The sequence below is a fragment of the Silurus meridionalis genome, chromosome 3 (assembly GCF_014805685.1).
Source record: "Silurus meridionalis isolate SWU-2019-XX chromosome 3, ASM1480568v1, whole genome shotgun sequence".
Lineage (NCBI taxonomy): Eukaryota > Metazoa > Chordata > Actinopteri > Siluriformes > Siluridae > Silurus > Silurus meridionalis.
The window spans coordinates 83,617-107,339 of record NC_060886.1 but is presented as its reverse complement, the minus strand read 5'-3'; the positions used below and the strand labels follow the sequence as shown (position 1 = coordinate 107,339).

Here is a 23,723-nt window from a genome sequence, read left to right as displayed (position 1 = left end):
AACTGTTAAAAAGAATAATTAACACGCTAGTTTTAAGTTGATGAGACTAAATGAAGTGTTTGGAAGAAGTGTTTTAATGCGTAATATAAGACTATTTTATTTTTTAAAACCTAGATATATTTTGCGGCTTGTGATATAAAATAGATCTAACTTGAGTGTATGGAATGTAAAAGACCTTTTCAAGCAGGGTTTAGAAGTCCACATAAACATCTCATTCACATGCAAAATGTTCACCACTAATGTTGTTCGTGATCATGACTTTTTCCACCGATTCAAAAGCTTACCATTGTGTAGAAAATTCCTGTAGCCTTTAGCAGTACAATTTCCTTTGGAATTAAGATTCCCAATCCTTATTCCAGCATGAAGATGCTCCTGTACACCCAGTACGCTCTATCAAGACATGACTGTTGGTGAGAGGGTCGAAATTGAACAACTTAGTTCCTGAGCAGACCCCTGACCTCCTCGAGCCTGTCAAACACCTTCAGGATGAACTGGAACTGGAGACTCATTACCTCCTTACCAACATCAGTGTCTGATCTCATTAGTGTTTTTAAAGCTGAATGAACACTAAACCCCACAGCCACGTTCCAAAACCTAGAAGAATGAAGATCTTATAAAAGTATAATGGACGTCCAGCAAGGACAATATGAGGACGTAGTGTGGAGTTACTTTTAACACCCCAAAACTGACTAAACACAACATCCTCGAGTGGTTTACTTCTGTTCTGGCAAAATCTGCACATTTAACTGATCTGGATCTTTGAATAATTTTTAGTAAAAATGAGGAACACACAGTAAAACACACACACACACACACACATTTAAACACACCCTGGAAACTGGCCAATGTGGGTTGGGCAGATCTCATGTCAGTACAGTGGTGTAATGGTATAGAAACAGTTTATTGCCCGTCACACCCCAGCTGTGAGGCATAAAATGCCCAGGGTGGTATTGTGTATTTAAAATCTGAAATCGGACACACCTTTAGCTCAACAACAAACACACCCTTTACATGCGTTAATATGAAGCACTAGTGTGTTATTGGTTTGTCGAAACTGCTTACACACCTTCACGCTCAGCTCATAATAAAGGGAAGGAAGTGGAATCACCAAAAAATCACCAAAAAGGTCTTTATTAAGAAACTTTCCTGTAATAAACACAGTTAATCTTCTGAGTTTGTCTCATGTTCATGTTTATGACATTACTTCTTTTTTTTGCTCCGTGTCTCTGATATTGTTTATGATAACGTTTATCTTGGTGTCTGTGTGTCTTAGGACACACACTACATCTGTCCAAATACACAACACAACTATCTTACACACCTATGTCCTGCCTCTCTTCTCAACACTAACACACGCAAACACACTGCAACAAACACTCATAGACTCTTACACACAATAACACACTGGATCAAACTGCAACAATAGTTAAAACATATAGTCTAACACACAATAACACACTGCAACACACACTCAGAGTCTAACACACTGACATTGGTGTCATTTAGCAGACATCCTTGTCCAGAGCGAGTCCAGTAACACACTGCAACACACACTCACACACTGCAACACATTTAGACACAAACACACTGCAACACACACTCAGATTCTAACACACACTCATGAAGTGTAACACAATAACACACTGTAGCACACTCTTGAATTCTAACACACACTAAGATACTGCAACACACACTCAACAAGTCTAACACACATTAACACACTGCAACACACACTCAACAAGTTTAACACACTAACACAATGCAGCACACACTCATAGAATCTAACACAGACACACCGCAAAACAATCATGCAGTCTAACACACACTAACACACTGCAACACACACTTACACACTGCAGCACACACTCATAGAATCTAATACACACTAACACACTTACAGAATCTAACACACACAAACACACTGCAACACACACTTATAGGATGTAACACACACTAACACACTGCAACACACACTTATAGGCTCTACATCACACTAACACTGCAACACACACTTATAGGATCTAACTCACACTAACACACTGCAACACACACTTATAGGCTATAACTCACACTAACACTGCAACACTCACAGACTGTAAATCACACTAACACTGCAACACACACTCATAGACTACACACTACATCAAACACTTACAGAATCTAACACACTGCAACACACACTTATAGGATCTAACTCACACTAACACACTGCAACACACACTTATAGGCTATAACTCACACTAACACACTGCAACACACACTTATAGGCTCTAACTCACACTAACACTGCAACACACACTTATAGGATCTAACTCACACTAACACACTGCAACACACACTTATAGGCTCTAACTCACACTAACACTGCAACACACACTTATAGGCTCTAACTCACACTAACACACTGCAACACACTTATAGGCTCTAACTCACACTAACACTGCAACACACACTTATAGGATCTAACTCACACTAACACACTGCAACACTCACAGACTCTAAATCACACTAACACTGCAACACACACTCATAGACTACACACTACATCAAACACTTACAGAATCTAACACACTGCAACACACACTTATAGGATCTAACTCACACTAACACACTGCAACACACACTTATAGGCTCTAACTCACACTAACACACTGCAACACACACTTATAGGCTCTAACTCACACTAACACTGCAACACACACTTATAGGCTATAACTCACACTACACACTGCAACACTCACAGACTGTAAATCACACTAACACTGCAACACACACTCATAGACTACACACTACATCAAACACTTACAGAATCTAACACACTGCAACACACACTTATAGGATCTAACTCACACTAACACACTGCAACACACACTTATAGGCTATAACTCACACTAACACACTGCAACACACACTTATAGGCTCTAACTCACACTAACACTGCAACACACACTTATAGGATCTAACTCACACTAACACACTGCAACACACACTTATAGGCTCTAACTCACTAACACTGCAACACACACTTATAGGCTCTAACTCACACTAACACTGCAACACACACTTATAGGCTCTAACTCACACTAACACACTGCAACACACACTTATAGGCTCTAACTCACACTAACACTGCAACACACACTTATAGGATCTAACTCACACTAACACACTGCAACACTCACAGACTCTAAATCACACTAACACTGCAACACACACTCATAGACTACACACTACATCAAACACTTACAGAATCTAACACACTGCAACACACACTTATAGGATCTAACTCACACTAACATACTGCAACACACACACTCATAGACTAATACACACTGCATCCCACTTTTAGAATTTAACACACATACACACACACACACAAACACACTGCTACACACACTCATAGACACTAACACACACTAACACACTGCAGCACACACCTACAGAATCCTACTCACACTAACACACTGCAACACATACTTAACTGCAGCACACACTTATAGAATTTAACACACACACACACACACACACACACACACACACACACTAACACACACTAACACACTGCAGCACACACTTACATAATCTAACTCACACTAACACACTGCAACACACACTCATAGACACTAACACACACTAACACTGCAGCACACACTTATATAATTTTACACAAACACACACACTGCTACACACACTCATAGACTAAAAATCACACTAACACACTGCAGCACAAACTTATAGGCTCTAACTCACACTAACACTCACACACACACACACACACACACACACTCATAGACACTAAAACACACTTATAGGATCTAACCCACACTAACATTCTGCAACACACACTCATAGACTAATACACACTAACACACTGCAGCACACACTTATAGAATCTAAAACACACACACACACACACACACACACACACACACACTGCTACACACACTCACAGACACTAACACACTGCAACACACACATAGAATTTAACACACACACACACTTCTACACACTCATAGACACTAACACACTAACACACTGCAACACACACTTATAGACTCTAAATCACACTAACACACTGCAACACACACTCATAGACACTAACACACACTAAAACTGCAGCACACACTTATAGAATTTAACACACACACACACACACACACTGCTACACACACTCATAGACATTAACACACACTAACACACTGCAGCACACACTTATAGAATTTAACACTCACACACACACACAATCACACTGCTATACACACACACACACACACACACACATACACCACCTCCTCCGCAGGGGTTTTTCCTCTCTTCTCTGTGCGTGTCGCTGCCCGCACTGCCAGTGTGTGCACGTGGGGGCGTGTTTGTGTGTGTTTGGGTGTGTGTGTGTGTGTGTGATGACGCTGTGAGCTGGAGAAGCTGTGCTCTCTACACGAGGCTCAGAATGCAACCAACAACACAAGCACGAGGTTCATAGTACACACCACACACCCCGAGAGTCTTTCTGCACTGATTCTGCTCCAGCTGCTCACCACACACACACACACACACACACACACACACACACACACACACACACATACACACACACAGAGAAGGAACTCACCTGGAGAAATGTTTTTGGAAATGATGGACACCGAGCCACAGATTCTTCTCCTGCAGCAGGTCTGATCTGATGCTGGAACAGGTCTGCATTTTCTCCAACACTGATCTCACAGAAGAACCTTGACTGAGGAACATCTCCTGATCTTTACCCGAGAGGAACTGGAACTCTACAGGAACACTGCACTTTCTTCTTCTTTACGTTGATTTTATTCTATATCTGGATGGAGAACTTCAGGATGAGACTTTTTCTCTTTTTCCACCTTCTCTCCTTTCTTCTACACAGGTAAGATCTTCTTTTCCACTTTTATCACCATTTATGCTCCTTAATTGATCTGTTCTTCAATTGTCCTCCTCCTCTTTATGTTCTTTTCACTAAGTTCTTCACTAGGTAATTTTATTTTTCATTGTTTTTATTCTCATCTTTTTATCTTAAACTTTCTTCTTTTCTTCTCCTCAGTTTGTTTATTTGGTATGAACATCTTCAGGATGAGACTGAATCTCCTCTTCCACCTTCTCTCCCTCCTCCTCCTGAGGTACACTCTTCTTCTCCTCTAATTTTATTTCCTTCATTTTTTTTATTAATTCTTCTCATCTTCTGTTCCTCCTCTTCTCTTTCATAATTTCTTCTTCTACCTTCTAACTTTAATATTTTATTTATGGTCTTCTTTCCATCTTTCTTCACCTCTTTCACATTCTCACCTTCAACTGTACACTTTTTACTTCAGTTTTTATTCTCCTGCTCTCCACCCAATCTTCCTCTTCTTCTACAAACTTTTTTTTGTCTTTTTTCACTTTTTCCCATCCCTTTAGCTTCACATGTTCTCTTCTTCTTCTATTCTCCCGTTCTCCCCTAGAGATCCAATCTTTCGTTCTTTCTTTCTATCTCCTCATCTCATCTTTTTCTTCTCCTCCGCTCACTTTATCCCTCCTCACCAACTCTTCGGTAGAGAACGGTGCAGTTCCAGATGGTTGTGTGTGTTTTTTTTACTTCATGTAAAGAGAGAAACAAAGAGAAGAAAGAAATGAGTGAGGCAAAAGAGTGAACGAGTGCAGTTTCAGATGATGGAAGGAACAGGTTTATTCACTTCACCATAGGAACATCTCTGTCCAGGGAAGTCAGAACAATACCTCAGGGTTCAGATTTATTTATTTAATTATTTATTTATTCATTCATTAAATTATAAAAAGAAAAACAATGCCAACTCTCTCTCTCTCTCTCTCTCTCTCTCACATTCCTTCAGCTGCTCCTGGTTCACGTTTCCAAAACGCCACACCGTAATCATTTCTCCTGAACCTGAACGTTTGTGCATACATTAGATGTTACTCATCACCTTCTTCTTCTTTTCCTTATTATTATTATTATTATTATTATTATTATTATTATGATGCTTATTTTCACTCTTGTTACTGTAATGATGATGATGATGATGATGATGTGGTGTGGAATGTAAAGAATGAAGCTCAGGGTGCAGCTGCAGTCATCAGGTGAGTTTAAAACACATCTGATAAATAATAATTAAACATTTGAGGAGCAGCAGATCGAAGCCCTCAGGGAAGTGGGCTTTTGTGTGGGAACTGATGTTTGAACAATGCAGATCGAGAACAAACCTGAGAGTCATGAAAGCTGCGATTTCTTTCTCTTTTATTCATTTGGGGTCTGATTTTATTTATGCTGCTTTCCGGGGTTTAAAGTCACTGATGTATCACTTGATAATGATTTCAGTGTAAACTCTATCATTTCTATCAGTTTCCATGAAATTTTAATTCCTGCAGCTGCTTAATTCGTTTCTATTTCTTTTGTATAACGAATTTTTAAACGAAAAGTCACAAAGCAGCTTTACAGAAATACATATCGACTCATGTTGATTACATTTCCCTCAGTGACTTTATTACTAATCTGATCTTCAGTGGATCCTTCACTGTGCTGTGCTGAAATCTTCAGGTTGAAGTGTTTCCTTTCAGTCTGCAGCTTTTATTGGTCCTGGTGTTTATATAATGATCTCCTTTATGCAGCTGTGTGGCAGTGGAGCATCTAATATTCAGAAAGAACGTCTTAATCAGGACATTAAACACGGAGGTGGATGTTCCATATTCCAAACCAAAGCAAGGAGCAGAATGTGAATGAATGAGACTTTGCACTGAAACACTGGAATACGAGTACGAGAGAAACGTGACTCATTCGGAGCATAAACCAGTGACAAAGAAAGAGACCTAAAACATAAACACCAGAAGTGTTTTTTTTTGCCATCAGACGTGGCACGTGTTGAAGTGGTGTGTGTTGAGAAACAGAAAACCTGAAAGCTGCATCAATGCTACTGCTGATTGTAACGTTAATCAGTGAAAAGATCTTCCACACGCCATCACACGTGATCCACTACAGACTTCAGGGGAAATTCACGTGACTTCGAATCCTCCTGAAATCACAACAGCTTCAGGAGCTCTAAACGTACAGTGTAAACGTGTTAAATAAATAACATGCAGAGAAACTTTCACTTTATTCGTCTCCACTTTCATTCGCTTTTAATCAGATGCTTTTGACCAATGAGACGCTTCTCAGGAGTCTGGTGTCTCTCTCTCCGTCTGTCTGTTCCTCGCTCCCTCTATCTCTGTATATCTGTCTCCCTCTTTCAGTTCATCTCTCCATCCTTCTTTCTCTCCGCCTTTTATTTATATATGTCTGTTCATTTCACTTGTTCTATCTTTCTCTCTCTTTCAGTCCATCTCTACTTTTTTCTATCTGTCTTCCTTCTTCAGTTCATCTCTCCGTCTTTCTCTCTATATATATTTTTGGAACTTTTTTCTGTCTTTCTCTTTCTTTCTTTCTTTCTTTCTTTCTTTCTTTCTTTCTTTCTTTCTTTCTTTCTTTGCCTTTTCTTTCTTTCCTTTTGCTGTGAAGTGTTGAATAGACCCCCACTCCTGCTTCTGTGAGGGTACAGAAGTCACTCCTGGAGAAGTGTAGGACAGGAGCTTCCACATGTTCTCTGCATGCTACGTGGGCGGTGGTTGTGCAGTTTAAGCGTGGCCGAGTTCTTCACTCGTTCCTGCTCTGGTTTTGAGAGAAATGAAAGCTGGTGTGTGAGAAGGCTGCAGGAAATTACCTTCAGATGTCAGGTGCACGCTCTGAAGCCATAAACACGGCCTAATGTAATAAATACTGCTTCAAAGATTCAACTCCACTTCAAAGATCAGGACGATGTGAGCGTGTGCGTTAAACACCAGCACACGCCGTCAGACAAAAGCTCCTGTTTCACGTCTCGTTGTCTTCGGTGCTCACGAGCTTCACCAGAACACACTGCACAGGCGTTGAACTGGGAACGGATGATTACTGGGAGATCTGGGTTAGAAATCCTGCATCATCAGCGTGGACAGAATAAATATCACTATGGAAGGTTTTTAACCGTATTATCTGGTGTTATTCTTCACACTAGGGATTTTTACCTGAGAGGTTTAAATATATCACTCAGATAAAATGCTGTTCCTCACTACTTTAGCTTCATAATTAAACCCAACTTAGAGACTTCACGAGGAAGAACCTTTGTAAGGAACCAGACATAAAAGGTTGCCTCTTCCTCATCCTCAAAACCGAATGGCATCATTACAGTTCCATCAGTGTTGGTGTGTACTGGTCAGTGATGGATGCAGTTCATGGAAACTGAGGTCCTTAGCACATTGTAGCAGACTGGTAATATTAATTCCAGTCCAAATCCATCCTCAAAAGTTCTTAAAATTTCCTCACTAGATTTCTTTATTCGACCTCTCTAAGTGTAAACTCCTCTGAGCTGAAGATGTCAGACAACCTGAAGTGACAGCATTACCACTGATTGCTTAAAAGCCCTGACACTGGAGACACGTTCTATAAATGTTACATAAACACGTTTCTCCCTACAGAACACGTCACCATATGTTCACCACATCCCTATGAACAAGCGGTTACCATAGAAACGAATGCACATTAGACCAAGCACATGATAAACTTGACTTGAAGCTACACGACTTTCAAAGTTGCTGCTATAAAAAACTAATCAACACTTTGTGACCGTCATAATATCCTGTAGCTCGTTTCTGAAATCATCTGGTACTTTAGGCTTAATCTTCTTTATTCTCATTGGCTAGGAAAGAGTAGTGGGTAAGATCAAATCCCACCATGACTAAGCTGCCAATGTTGGGCCCCTGATCAAGGCCCATGATGAATAATATAATTGTTAGTCTTGTCGGATAAAAGCATTTGCCAAATGCTATCAATGTAAACTGAATTTTAGTGGAGGATGCAGCTCAGTGGTTAAAGTATTGGGCTCTGGATCGAAGTTCAAATCCCAGCACCACCAATGGGCCCTTGAGCAAGGCCCTTAACTTTTAACTGCTTATTTGTATAAATAAGATAAATGTTCTTGATAAGAGTGTCTGCCAAAATCCCATAAATGTAAATGAAGTTGTAGTGCAGGTGGTAGCTCAGGATTTAAGACAATAGATCAGAATGACAAGTTTAAATCCCAGCAACACCAAGCTGCTATTGATGGGCCCTTGAGCAAGGCCCTTAACCATCATTCACTTAGTTGTAATTTGTTCTGTATATGGGCAACAGCCGAATGCTTTAAATTGTGAGAAGGGACTCCTGTTCTGGATGCGGTTTTCTTTATAATTATAGTGTTTACTTAATTAGTGACTCAGGATATTATTTTGTAGTTAATATTTGAGGTTTGGCTCTCGTACGTCTCATTCCTGTACGCATGAAGAGCTTAATGAACATCTCCCGGATGAACAGACTTCAGTGGCATGTGTTCTGGATGCGATTAACTAAGCAGTGTGTTTATTCAGTAAGTGATGAGTTGTAAGCAACGTAGGACCTGTTCAAGGAATGACTTGAGTCGATTACTTCTGTACAGAGTCATACCCAAACACAGAGACCGAACAATCACCTGTCACTTTGTAACTCGAGAGAAGACGTGTAAAAACGTGTAAAAACTCTTTTCTTACGATGATTGAAAGGTTCGTCTTTATTCATTATTCTCTCTTTCTTCTTTTCCAGGGCAGATTCGAACGCCATCATTGGGCTTTCCAAGCACATCGAGCCCATCCTCAATGCCAACACGGTGTGTTTAACACTCCCGGGCTTGACCAAGAGGCAAATGGACATGTGCATGAGGAACCCGGACGTCACAGCCTCAGCCATCCAGGGCATCCAGATCGCCATCCATGAGTGCCAGCACCAGTTCAGGGGGCATCGCTGGAACTGCTCGAGTCTGGAGACACGCAACAAGATTCCATACGAAAGCATCGTCTTCAGCCGAGGTGAGATGTTGGACGCTGAAGGTGTGTGAGGTGTGTGTGAAGGGCTGAAAAGGGGTCATGGCCTAACACTACGCCGTGCTCAGTCTTAAGCTCTGTTTAGACAGGATTAGTTTCAATTGTCAGATGAACATTGCAGAACAACTGATTATTTTCTTTTACAGATTAACTTATCTCAGCTTGTTAGAAAGCCAGGGTCAAGGCAGAGGGTCAGCCATCATAGACCCCTCTGGGGGTAGATGGTGTTAAAGGACTTGCTCAAGGGCACAACAGTGGCAACCCTCAAGCTCCTGATCAATAACTCAGGGCTTTTACTATGAAAGAACTGCTGGCCTGAATGTTACATGTATATGAGGGGTTAGTATTTACATTCTCAGAGAATCTGTTGATCCAGCAGGTCTGTAATGTGTGGAAATATTCCGTATTTTACTTTTTGATAAAAAATAATCAGAAACAATAACTTGAGGTGATTTAGAGCCCATCTGAACTGACATGTTAAAGAAGTTGTTGAGATTTTTCTTTAGTTTAAGGACACAACAATATAAAGACAAAACATTACAATATAAAATACAGTACAGGTACAAAGAACAGACATGCTATGGTCATGTGACCCACTAGGTCTACAGCAAAGCTAATAAAGTTCCAATCAATCTGTTTATATCAAGATTAGATCCATAATAAAGCTGATCAGATTTACTGTAGACGTCCTCCTCAGGGCAGATGTGTCTGGAAAACCAATTCTATTGGAATAGTTTTGTAACTGGTAAATTGTTGAGGGATCACCAGTCCTGACCCTGTGTGTTCTCCACTCATCTAAAGTTCTTCTTACTGTATAGTCATTGATGAAGTTGTGAAAGTGACCCGCCTGACTCATTCACTCAGACTGTTGGGAAACCGAGCAGGAACCTGAGCAGGGAAACGTCTTCAAGTTTACAAGTCCAGTCACTCTGACTTGCTGTTGCTAGACATGACCTCACCCTCTGTAGGATGATTAATGTGGTCACTGCCTCGCCATCCTGCTCCTCACGAAAGTCTCCAGTGTCACAAATTTTGAGAAAAATGTCATGGTCAGAAATGTTGGTGAAAGGTTTTTTTTTTATTTATTGTCTTCTCTGAAGATGTAAAAAGGACAATTGTTGTGGTCATGTGCCAGATGTTACATTTAATTGGAACTATGTACAGAGAAGAATTTTATCATGACAGAATTTCAGATCAGTCCAATAATCCACATTAAAACTGATGACATCAGAAACATTTAAGTAATGAGTTTCATACTGCAGGATCTGTAATAACACAAAGTTCAGCAGAATGTCAGGATTAAAAATATTAATCCTGAGCAGTGTTGGACAGTAATGAAGTAATTATAATTGGTTATTGTACTTGAGGGGCTTTTTTATGTTTCTATTCTTTTCTGAAGTTTTTCCATTCGGGGAGATTTTTACTGAAACTTCGCTACATTTTAAACTCAAACCTCTTACTTTTACTACATATAGTGAAATCAGTCCTTTTTATTAATGAGGATAAAATCGTAACTGGTGAAACACGCAGCGAGTCACCAATCAGGATCGAGCGCACGCTCTGTTTTACACGTGTTCTGATCGGCGCTTGGTGCATCTACTGATCACCAACATACAGTTCAGCATCAGTTCAACATCAAGCAGAACATTTAGAGAGGAATAAATGATGAAGAAACTCCAGACTCGAACTCACGTAAATGAGGTCACTCGAACACACGTGACCTCATTTACACGTTTTTATTAAAGAAGGTTTTGTGTTCATGATGATTGTAATAGAAATCAATCAGTGTTTGAGTCATGAATATCATTCTATTAATAGATCAGTGTGCTGAGAGTCACATTCGAGTCTTTACACTGAAACTGAGGTGAAGAAGTGAAGAATCTTGTGATAAAAATGATCACAGGAACATTAGAGTTATAATAAATCACTACTTTGGATACTTCATTACATTTGAAGGCAAAAACTTTTATACTTTGACTCAAGACACTTTTACTGCACTAATATTTTATTTCCACTTTAACTTGTGTGTGTTCTTCACCCACCTCTGATCCTGACCCTACAGATAAAGTAATATTCTCCAGATGAAGGGAATAATCCATTCAATAATAATAAATATACAGAACAAGAGTGAAAACATTATGGTAGATGAGGGAATCTTGAAAGTGATTTATGAAGGAACTTTAATGAATAGGATCATCACTTCTACACCACATTGTATCAGCTGTAGAGGCGTATGCAAAAGCCCACCCTCACCTGCTCCCACAGTTACTTTGCTGTACGTTAAAGGCAAATGATATGTAAATCAAATCCCTGCACGGTGGCAGTGAATTCCAACGTAACTAGAGCTGATTGTATTCATGCCTACGCTCAGGTCAGAATGTCCAAAAGTCCCAGACCCCTGTCCAGATTCTACTTTACTGTCTAAAAATCTCACGAAAGCTCCTGTAGACATCACATCCTCTGTCCAAGGAAGTATGAATCATCAGGCTATAAAGAGAGCAGAGTTGATGGACACAAGCTTCCATATTGCAGTGATCTCTTCTTCCTGGACTCGGCGATTTCAGCTTGTTCAGAAGCAGTGATGTAAAATAGTGTGTGTAGTGTGTGGGGTTGTGTGGGGTCTAACACAAACAAATCAACAAGATGTGGAAGCTCAGTGGATAAGACTTCTGATTGGAAGGCCATGGGTTTAAATCCCAGCGCCACTAATCTGCCACTGATGGGCCCTTGAACAAGGCCCTCAACCCTCAATTGCTCAGCTGATTGAAGTCATTCTGGATAAAGGAGTCTGCCAAGATGGCATAAATGTAAGATTCACAATTACAAAGTTCTAAAGGCAGGTTCTTCTTCTTAATTTATTTTATATTTTATGTCAACTTGTAAAAATTAATACTTATTCACCTTAATGTATACTACTGAATCCAGAGCTGTGTATAGACACAATAAACAATGCCAGGAGGACAGTTCCCGCATTTGGCAGACGTCCTCATTCATATATGTTTATATATTTATATCTCGTTTATACAACTGAGCAGTTAAGGGCCTTGCTCAGGGACCCAGCAGTGGCAGTTTGTCACGCCATGGAAAACTCATATCCTTCTGGTCTAATGCCAGTGAGCTGCCACTTCCTTCTCATATAATCATACACTTTTTCATTTATGGCATTGAACTCACAACCTTTTGATCAGAAGTCTAATGTTCTACCCACTGTGCTACGACTTTCCACTTGCGTGTTATTCACGTTTTCAGGCAGTAGGAGTTTATCAGCACTGTGTAGCTGTGTGTGTGTGTGTGTGTGTGTGTGTGTGTGTGTGTGTGTGTGTGTGCGCGCACGCTGTGGATTTGCCCTCAGCACTATCCCAACTCTCAGTAGGCCATAGCATAAACCCGGTTAGTTGTTTCAGCGTAACCCAGAGTGACATTTTTTTCCCTCTTCCTGTGCCATCAGTGCAGCGGGCCGTGTCTCACACGCCAAATTATCCGCTTGATTGATTTGCTCTTGTCGGTCCTGGAGGAAGCACAAAACAGCATTTCCATGTCCTTCTCGGTGTCCCGATCTAAAGTGCCATCAGTCCTCTGGCCCCTGTGGAATGTTGGCACGGAAAAGATCATGCGAATATCTGTGTGTGTGTAAGTTTGTGTGGATTTGTGTTCTCTTTGTGCAACGTGGGTCAATAGGTTTGAAATAATAACCAAATGTCGTTCAAGTATTTCGTAGCAAATCCCCTCCCTGAGGGTGCACGTGGTTCAACACGCACTCTCCTGAATGCAGAGCATTCCACAGGCGGCCTGCTTCACACCTCGTAGATATTACATTGATTAGTCACTAGTTACACACAGACAAAACAGGACGCAGAGGCGAAAAGCCACTACTGAATAGGACAAGTCCCAATCTGCATGCAGCGTGCTTTCTGACTGACGGAGAGCCGAGACCGAGTGCCCGCACTCCGGCAATTTCTACAACACACACAACAATGTGTGCACAAGAGCACAGGAAATGCATTTAATCAGCCACGACATGTTCATGTAAGCGTTGCTTCATTACATTCACTCTGAATCTGTAACAGAAAGGGAAACATTTACAAAAAAGTCTTTCAGTTTAGATTTTTGGACGGATCTATCGCCTGGCCTGCACGGGTCTTCACTGTACCTCAACACTCATTTCATTAAGGTTTGCTTGACAAGCAAAACTCTCATTCAAATCAGTTAGAGAGTTTGTGCATGTTTGAGCACAGGTTATCAGTGTTTTTACCACTGTTCCAAGCGAAGCCTGTTCCAAAAAGTAATCGAATTCATTAATCAACTAATTAACAGCCTTGATGAGCTGCAGTCATGGTGCAAGCACAAGGAAAACCCTGCCATGTGTAAGACTCGGGTTCTGAGGGCTGAGAGTCTGCACTGTAGGAAGGCCAGAGTTTCATCTCAATTCAGTTTTATTTGTTGTGCGTTTTTACCAGTGGACATTTTCTCAAAGCAGCTTCACAGAGATAAAGAGGTAATAAAGTCGGCATGTAGAAATCGAGAGCCTATAATTTTGTTCCTTAGAAGTTTATCCCTAATGAGCGAGCCAGTGGTAATTATGGCAAAATGGAACAAGGAAGGAACCTTGAGAGGAACCAGACTCGGGCTACGTCTACACTAATTCACATACATTTGAAAACGGTGCTTTCCTCTAAAAACGCCAATCGTGTTTCATTGGTTTCCCAAAAGTTACTCATCCACGCTGAAACGTCTGAAAATGCTCACGTCTCTGTGTTTATTTACTTTCCGGCTTTTTGAAACGTCATCGCAATGATTGGATAATGATGAAGCATTTATTAATGTCCACGCTGCGACACGAAAATTCAGTTTTTAAATGTATCTACTTTGTCAAGCGTTTTTAAAAAGCTTCATCTTCGTTGACTGAAGCGGCGTCTCAGTGTGGACAAAAAGCCAAAAATATGCGGTTTCAAACGATAAGGTATTAGTGGGTGGCACCAGATGTCCATTAAATACAGTTCTGTCATTGCTGAGGTGTGCTGTTCAGTGATGGATTCAGTTTCATCACCACTTCAACAAACACACTGTGATTAAATCAGGTTTTTGCCAGTGGATTAATTTTTCCTCAGGCCTGATTTAAAGCTGGTTAATTTGAATGCACATTCTGATTAGTAGCATCAATGCTTCTTTACACCTTTATTTCTGCATGTTCTTCCCTTCTTGTGAAGATTATTACAGCAAACGTTGTTGCAGAACTGAACTAGTGAACTAGTGCTCAGTGAATCAAAAAACAGTTTGGAGTGCAACCTTTTTTTTTACCACAGTTTGCTCTGATCTCCATCACTGCACCCCGCAACATCGTTTATCTGCTACAAATGGACATTTGGTGCAACCCATATGAGGATGAGGTTCCCTCTTGAGTCTGGTTCCTCTCAAGGTATTTTCCTTCTGCATCTCAGGGAGTTTTTCCTTCACCACAGTCTCCACCGACTTGTTCATCAGAGACAAACTTACACTTATAAAGAACATCTTCATTTTTATCACTGCTCTGAGACAATGTTCACTGTTTAAAAACACTATACAAATAAACAGTAATTGAATTGAATTTTGTTGAACATCTTTTTAAGGAAATGGTTTAGAAATACTTTATTAACAATATAATTTCAGGCTAAAGTGCCAGAAGATCAGAAGGTTAGTTTTGCTCACCCACCACATTTTCATTTCCTGCTGCTGAAAACAGAACGGAAAGCTCCCTGTTCTTGTCTGCTTTTCATTCATTTGCTCAGCTACATGTTTTTCATAGCTGTTTTCACAAGTCCTGACTAGCAAGCTAATGTGTTGCGGGTGTCTCTCTGGCGTTAAAGTGGACAAAGTTGAAACATTCCTGTTAACTCTATGCCTTTCTTTGCATAATAAAATGTAGATGCTCAAAAACCCTATGGTGCTTTTGCAGAACGATAGAATAGAACATAGTGTGGGTTTATTTTGTGATAAACGCTTGCTTCAAAGAGCAAACCAATGCTGGAGAATGAGGAAAACATGACCTGTCAGCCTTATGTCACTTAAACACATATTAGACTCGCATCCTGCCCAGTGTTTCTCATTCCCCGAGTTCAAAAATAAGTGTTTTACGTGCGGCGGCGACTCGTTCCTTCTTTCCCTCTTTCCCTTGTTAAAAGCCTTTGATTTCAGCAGGCCTGAGGAACTGAAGCTTATTTAGCCCAAAGTCACTCTTTCATGTCCTGCTTTAATTCTCCATCTGCTCCTGAAAGTGATTTAGGAGGCAAACGGCTTTTATGAGCTTCACGTTTATTATTGTTTTAGACCATTAGCTGCTCCCAAACCCCTGTGGTCACCTCTCTCTCTCTCTCTCTCTCTCTGAAAAAGAAAGAAAAGACAAGACGACATGCTCAGTAACTCAGTACTGTAATGTTTCACCGCCGTGTCTGGAGGAATGTCTTTAATTAAACATGAAATCTGTAATGTATCAGGAGTTGTTCCTGTGTTCACAAACAGGTAGAAGCTCAAACGCTTTTTTAACACCAAATAATATGTCAAATTCTAAGAAAAATAGCTTAAAATGTATTTTTAAAAAGCATTATTTTTTTCAATTTACACAGTTCCTGTGGTCACTCGTGCATAGATGCTAGAAACCCTCTTCCCCTCACCTACCTACAAAACTCAAAGTGTAAACTCTTCTCTTCTGAAGGTATCAGAAACCTACAGCATTCACTTTGGTGGAGACGTGAGACTCAGATGGAGCACTACCGGCTTCTTGAGCAAGACTTTTAGCTCCTAATGCTCCTAATTCTGTATCTTAATTCTAGCACTTTTGTGGGAAGATTAATGACCTGATTGGTCCGATTTGGTGAGATGTAGTCACATGTTCAAGAATTTTAATTAACCAGGTTTGAAATCGCTCATGGATGTGATTCACTCATAGCTGACTGAACTCCTATGGCATGAATGTGAACGCTGACTGCATCCCAGGAACCTTCTCACCTACATCACTACCTGACTTTACTAACACCCTTGTGGCTGAATAATTCTCCACCAAAATCTAGTGGAACATCTTCCCAAGAGGTTGAAGGTTATTATAAGAGGAAATGGAGACTAAATGTGGAATGGGATGCTATGTTGTTTATGTTTATGTTGAAGATGTAAGAAATAAGGAGTCACCTGCTATCATCTAAATATGGATATGAGTATCGATGTTCCTCTAATATCGCTGCGTGAAAAGTGTACTAACTGTGTTTTTCCTGTGTGTGTGTGTGTGTGTGTGTGTGTGCACGTCAGGGTTCAGGGAAAGTGCGTTTGCATACGCTATCGCCGCAGCAGGGGTTTTACACTCCGTCTCGAACGCCTGCTCCATGGGCAAACTAAAGGCCTGCAGCTGTGATGAGAAGCGACGAGGAAATGAAGAAGTCTTCCGTCAGAAGCTGAACCGACTGCAGCTGGAGGCCATCCACCGCGGCAAGGGCATGGTGCATGGCGTGATGGAGGAGCGAGGGGGTGTCCTGGAGGACCATGGGGGGACCCGAGGGGGCGGAGCCATGGAAGAGTGGGAGTGGGGCGGATGCAGTCCCAATGTGGAGTTTGGGGAGAAGTTCTCTAAAGACTTCCTGGACTCAAGAGAGACCTACAGAGACATCCATGCTCGGATGAGACTTCACAACAACCGTGTAGGACGACAGGTGTGTAGCTCTTTGTATTTTGAATATAATTGGAACAATGTCCAGCTAAAAAAGAAGCATCTTCATAGTGTTATGCTTCCACCACCATGCTTCTTCTTATGTAAAATCTCTAAATGATTGCCTCTTATTTTTGCACCAAACAAAGTTTTTAGAATTTTGTTCAAAATATTATAATATAGTCTCACATCACATTTTGTCACTTTTTTTTGTGGGGAAGTGTGAGGCTTAAATGTGTTTTTTGAGAAAGATTTGGCAATGGGATCCTATACATGCCTTATAAACTCTTAGTAGGTTGAAAGATTAGTGCTCATTGGACGAGGCTTTTTGGATGACACGTCATTTTGGTTTCCACACAAACATATGGCTTTCACACTGGTGAACACATTGTTTTTACACATTTGCATGAAAGAACTGTTACTCTATAAATGGTAGTGTTGAATTTTGCCCTGAATTCTGTTTGTTTCTAAAAGAAGAAAAAAGACTAGATACCATTTTTTTGGTTACATTTTTCACATCACAAATGTGGGCATGTCTGAGGTTATAAATAAATACGAGAGTATTGTCTGTGATTATATTTAAAATTTGGGAAATGAAATTGTGGGCTTGACTTAGTCACACCCACAAAAAAAAAAAAACAACATAGGGTTAGGGTTAGGGTTAGGAAATGGGGCATGTATTAAGTTATATATCAAAAAATAGGGGTTGTCTGAGGTGTTAAATATGGTAATGGAGGAATGTCTGTGTTTAAGATAAACTTTATTATAAAACTTTATTAATACCAAATAAAATTCTTTCTCTATTCAAATTTGGTAATGGAGGAATGAATGAATGTATATATGGAAGTGTGGGTGTGTCTAAGGTTACATATAAAAATGTAGGTGTTTGGAGTTATGTACAATTTATAGAAATTGGTGTGTCTGAGGTGTTTTATAGACACACAGTATCAGTTTAAAATGTGAAATTTTTATTCAGTTTTTCTTTCTTTTTGTTGTTTTCAAAATTAACAATATACTATTAATTTTACATTAATAGTAAAGACATTGACAGAACAAATATGGAATTGTGTCATCATCAAAATATAATAAATAAACCAGAATGTGTTATTTATTCAATTCTTCAAAGTAGCTCTCTTGATCTTTGACGCCAGCTTTACACACTCTTGGTGTTCTTTCAGTCTGCCTCATGCAATGGTTTTCCTTCAATCTTGAGGAGTTCCCAGAGGTGTTGAGTGCTTGTTGACTGCTTTTCCTTCACTCTCTGGTCCAACTCAACCGTCTGTTCACCATCTATACATCTTACAAACTCTTCTCATCTCAAACTCATCAGACCAAAGGATAGTTTTCCACTGATCTAATGTCCATCCCTTGTGTTTCTTGACCCAAACCAGTCTCTTCTGCTTGTTGTAGCAATGGATTCTTTGCTGCAATCTGACAATGAAGTTCTGGCTTCTTAGTTGTTGATTGTATGGGAGGGGGATCAGCTTTCTGTTCATTATAATGTGTTAAAATTATGTTTAAAAGGTGTGCAGCACTTTATTCACACACACACACACACACACACACACACACACACACACACACACACACATTTTAATCTGACTTTGATGCTCAGTTTTCATTAAACACTTGGCATGATGGCCGTTACTGTGGGTTTTTGCTCCAAGTTTGTTTTATGTAAAGCACAGAGACTTGTGACAGTGTGTAAATGATCGGGAGAGGTTTGTTCACACACACACACACACACACACACACACAATTACCTGCAGGACAAGCCTGTTTCATCTGCACCGAAAACCCCCTCAGATGCTTTAACCAGTAGCAACACATTCACAATTACAGGCTTAGGCTAAAGCAAACAGCTGCATTTGCCCCAACACACACACACACACACCAGGGTGGGATTAGGAATGTACCACTGCATAGTGTTCCTTGCCGTGTCCCTGTTGGTGGGGTTCAGTGTGAGATGTCAAAGAATGTTGTATTGTTGCTCAGTTCTGCTAATATCAGAAAAACGACTTATACATCAAGAGTTAGATTTACATGTTAAACAAGCAGATAGACTCGAACCCGCTGGTTTAAAGTGAGTGAGTCATGGACCTTCACAGCTCAGAGTTCAGCTGATTTACAACCCCAATTCCAAAACAGTTGAGACACTGTGTAAAATGTAAATAAAAACAGGATGCAAATCCCATAAAACCATATTTTATAAAAAAATAAAAAAAAAATAAATCAAAGATTAAACTGAAGAAATGCACTCTTTTAGGGTAAGAATAAGGTCATTTGTACTTGATGGCTTCAACAAGTCTCCAAAAAGTTGTGACAGGGCAACAAAAGTTGGAGAAACATTTAGTAATTAATGAGGTTAATTGGCAGAAGGTCAGTGAGATGATTGGGGTATAAATAGTGTATTTTAGAGCGGCAGAGTCTCTCAGAAGAAAAGTTGGCGGAGCTTTACCAATCTGTGAAAGACTCTTCAAACTGTAAAACAGTTTCAGTATAAAGTTCCCCAACATCAAAGTGCAAAACAGTTGAATATCTTCATTTTCAGAACATAATATCAAAAGTTTTGATTTTGTAATGGAAATCACTGCATGAGCTCATTAGCACCTAACCCTAACCCTAGCACCATAAATCATTGTCTAAATACACAGTTTGCATTTCATCCACAAATGCAGGTTAAATCTCTATGATGTAAAAAAGAAGGTATGCGTGAACATGATCCAGAAACACCAACATCCTCTCTGGGCCAAAGCTCATTCAAAAAGTACTGAAGCAAAGTGGAAAACTGTTTTTGGTCAGATAAATCAAAATTGTAATTTCTTTTTGATAACCTTAGACACCACGTCCTCTGTACTAAAGAGGAGAGGGACCATCTGGGTTGTTATCAGCATTCAAAAAGCTGCATCTCTGATGGTATGGTGGTGCATCAGTGCTGTGGAATGAGCAGCTTGTACATTTAGAAAGGCTCCATCAATGCTAAACACAATATACAGGTTTTAGAGCAACAAATGCTTCCATCTAGAAAACGTCTTTTAAGGGTTATTATTTGAGTAACACACTGCATACTGCATCTATTACAATAACATGACTTCATAGTGGAAGAGTCTGTGTGCTGAACTGACCTGTCTGCCGTCTAGACCTTTACAATTTGAAAACATTTGGTGCATCATGAAACAAAAAACACAACAAATAAAACCCAGAGTTGTTGTGCAGATAGAATCCTGTATCAGACACATATGGGACAACATTCCTCTCCCAAAACTGCTCTCCTCAGTTCCCAGCTGTCTGCAGACAGAAGACAGAATGCTACAGTTAGAAACGTGGCCTAGTTTAACCATTTGATATGTTTTTATTGTTTGTTTTATTGTGAATAATATATGAATTTGTGAGACTTGCATTTTGCGGGTTTTTCTGATTTTGCACAGAATCCCAACTTTTTTTGGAATTGGGTTTGTAATCTACTTCTTCATTAATGGTGGTTCTTAGTTATTAGATAAAGGTTTGATGATGAAAAATGGCACGAGATGAGCATGAGATTGTGTTTTACAGGATATAACAGAGACGTGATGTGTCTGTGTGCTCAGAACGCTGCTGTTGTGGGAAACTGCTCATTGTTTGCTGCTTCCCTCCTGCGTAATTTCTCCCTGTATCATTCCATCAGTCCATTTCTGCCCTGCTTGATTGTTCAGACAAAACACACAGGAGATAATAGGGGGTGGCTTTTCTTCTGAACTGGCCGCTTGTCCACCCCGGACACTCAATGAGCCATGAAACTATTTCCTTATGCCCATACACACACCAGTACACATCACAGTTTATGTATCAGTCCTCTTTAATGCTAAGCTAATCTTAGCTCATACCTCTCAGTAGAATTAGATGTGTGGTTGTATTCCATTGTCTCATAACCAATAGGAAACAGAAATGAGAAGAAGATTGAAAGGTCTGTTCATCCACTATGGATTATTAAAAAATGAACCATAAATCTATTTTTCTGTTACACACACAGTTAAGAGCAAACACATGAGGTGGGACATGTTGATGTTTGCTCTACAGACATCTAAGTTTTGATGTTTTGGGTGAACTGCAGGTGCTGTGGTCCTTTTGTTGTCAAAAGGTCAAGAAGTGTTTGACATCTGATCAGGCTGTTTTCATTTTTTTTAACACTGGAGAGTCAGGATGAGTGTTAGTCAGTTTTCAGTCTTGTTTGAGTGGGATTAGTTTACAGAGCAAGGTATTATAATTACAGACAACATCTGGAAATCTGAGAAGTCTGGAAAGGAAGCGTTCTGGTGGAAATGACCTTTTATATTTGTATAAACATAGAGCGTATTGATACAGCTGCTCAAATCTATCTTATAGTGATATGATAACTACAGGGTACTTTGATGATGGATAAACCAGTTACACTGATCTTACTCTCATCACATTTCTCACTTCAATTCAGTTCAATTCATGTTTATTTGTATTGAGCTTTTTACAATTACCTTGTCTCAAAGCAGCTTTACACAGATAATGTGGTGATAAAATGAATAAGATGTTCTTTATAAGTGTATGTTTGTCCCTGATGAGCAAGCCGGTGGCTGGTGGCGGAAAAACTCCCTGCACTTGACTCACTTGTCATTACTGCATGTCTGTCCAGGTCACAGTGCATCAATTTGGTTTACAGTGTGTATTTACAGATTCCAACACATCAGATTGAGTTACAGTAAGTCATTTGGTTACAGTGGATTTGTCCAGGTTACAGCGCATTGGTTTAGGTTACAGAATGTCTGTCCTGAGTACAGTGCATCAGTTACATGCAGTAGAGTTACATTGTGTCAGTCCCAGTTTCAGAGAATCAGTCTGATTAACAGTATTCTCAGATACAGCATGTCAGTCTGCGTTACAGGAGATTAGTCCCCGTTACAGGGCATCAGTCTGGGTTACAGGGCATCAGTCCACGTTACAGGGCATCAGTCTGCGTTACAGGGCATCAGTCCGCGTTACAGGGCATCAGTCCGCGTTACAGGAGATTAGTCCCCGTTACAGGTCATCAGTCTGGGTTACAGGGCATCAGTCCACGTTACAGGGCATCAGTCTGCGTTACAGGGCATCAGTCCGCGTTACAGGGCATCAGTCCGGCGTTACAGGAGATTAGTCCCGTTACAGGTCATCAGTCTGGGTTACAGGGCATCAGTCCACGTTACAGGGCATCAGTCTGCGTTACAGGGCATCAGTCCGCGTTACAGGGCATCAGTCCGCATTACAGGGCATCAGTCCACGCTACAGGGCATCAGTATGCGTTACAGGAACTTGGTCCCTGTTACAGGGCATCAGTCTGCGTTACAGGGCATCAGTTCGCGTTACAGGGCATCAGTCCGGGTTACATGGCCACTTGTAACCGCATAATACAATGATCTGAGCTTCATGTGCCTGTTTACATGCTGCATGTTTCACACAGTGCTCACAAGTTCTTTTTAATGAGACCAAATAAGAGAAGTGTCCAATTTTATAGAACAGCAGAAATGCTTCAATAATAATCTCCATTATGGAAAAAAGACGCAGATTTAACATGTAGTACTGGCAAATAGTGGGAGTTTGTGGTGTTAGCATGGCTTAGCATGAGTTCTCTTGGCTGAGTCTTTACAAGAATGTTAATCGTCATGTTTCAGCATTTTGTATCTCAGTGCGATTGATTGCTGGCTCACAGCACACTCATCCTCTCACCATTAACTCACCACCTCTTCATCCTCACACCCTAAACTCACCACCTCTTCATCCTCTCACCATTAACTCACCACCTCTTCATCCTCACACCTAAACTCACCACCTCTTCATCCTCTCACCATTAACTCACCACCTCTTCATCCTCTCACCATTAACTCACCACCTCTTCATCCTCTCACCATTAACTCACCACCTCTTCATCCTCACCATTAACTCACCACCTCTTCATCCTCTCACCATTAACTCACCACCTCTTCATCCTCTCACCATTAACTCACCACCTCTTCATCCTCACCATTAACTCACCACCTCTTCATCCTCACACCATTAACTCACCACCTCTTCATCCTCACACAATTAACTCACCACCTCTTCATCCTCACCATTAACTCACCACCTCTTCATCCTCACACCATTAACTCACCACCTCTTC

General features: G+C 40.4%; 1 protein-coding gene across 2 annotated transcripts in view; it reads left to right on the top strand.

Moving 5' to 3' along the window:
* The first annotated feature begins 4,468 nt into the window (after window positions 1–4,468).
* Window positions 4,469–23,723, top strand: part of wnt10a (wingless-type MMTV integration site family, member 10a) — a 23,729-nt gene continuing 4,474 nt past the window's right edge. The window contains exons 1-3 of one of the 2 annotated variants that reach the window (XM_046845939.1): window positions 4,469–4,891; window positions 9,635–9,897; window positions 17,188–17,585. In XM_046845939.1, coding sequence (XP_046701895.1) covers window positions 4,830–4,891; window positions 9,635–9,897; window positions 17,188–17,585 — 723 coding nt within the window. In that variant the 5' untranslated portion in view covers window positions 4,469–4,829. Of the gene's footprint in view, window positions 4,892–7,496; window positions 7,804–9,634; window positions 9,898–17,187; window positions 17,586–23,723 lie in introns of those variants that run through there. The other variant, XM_046845941.1, reaches the window with a different exon arrangement.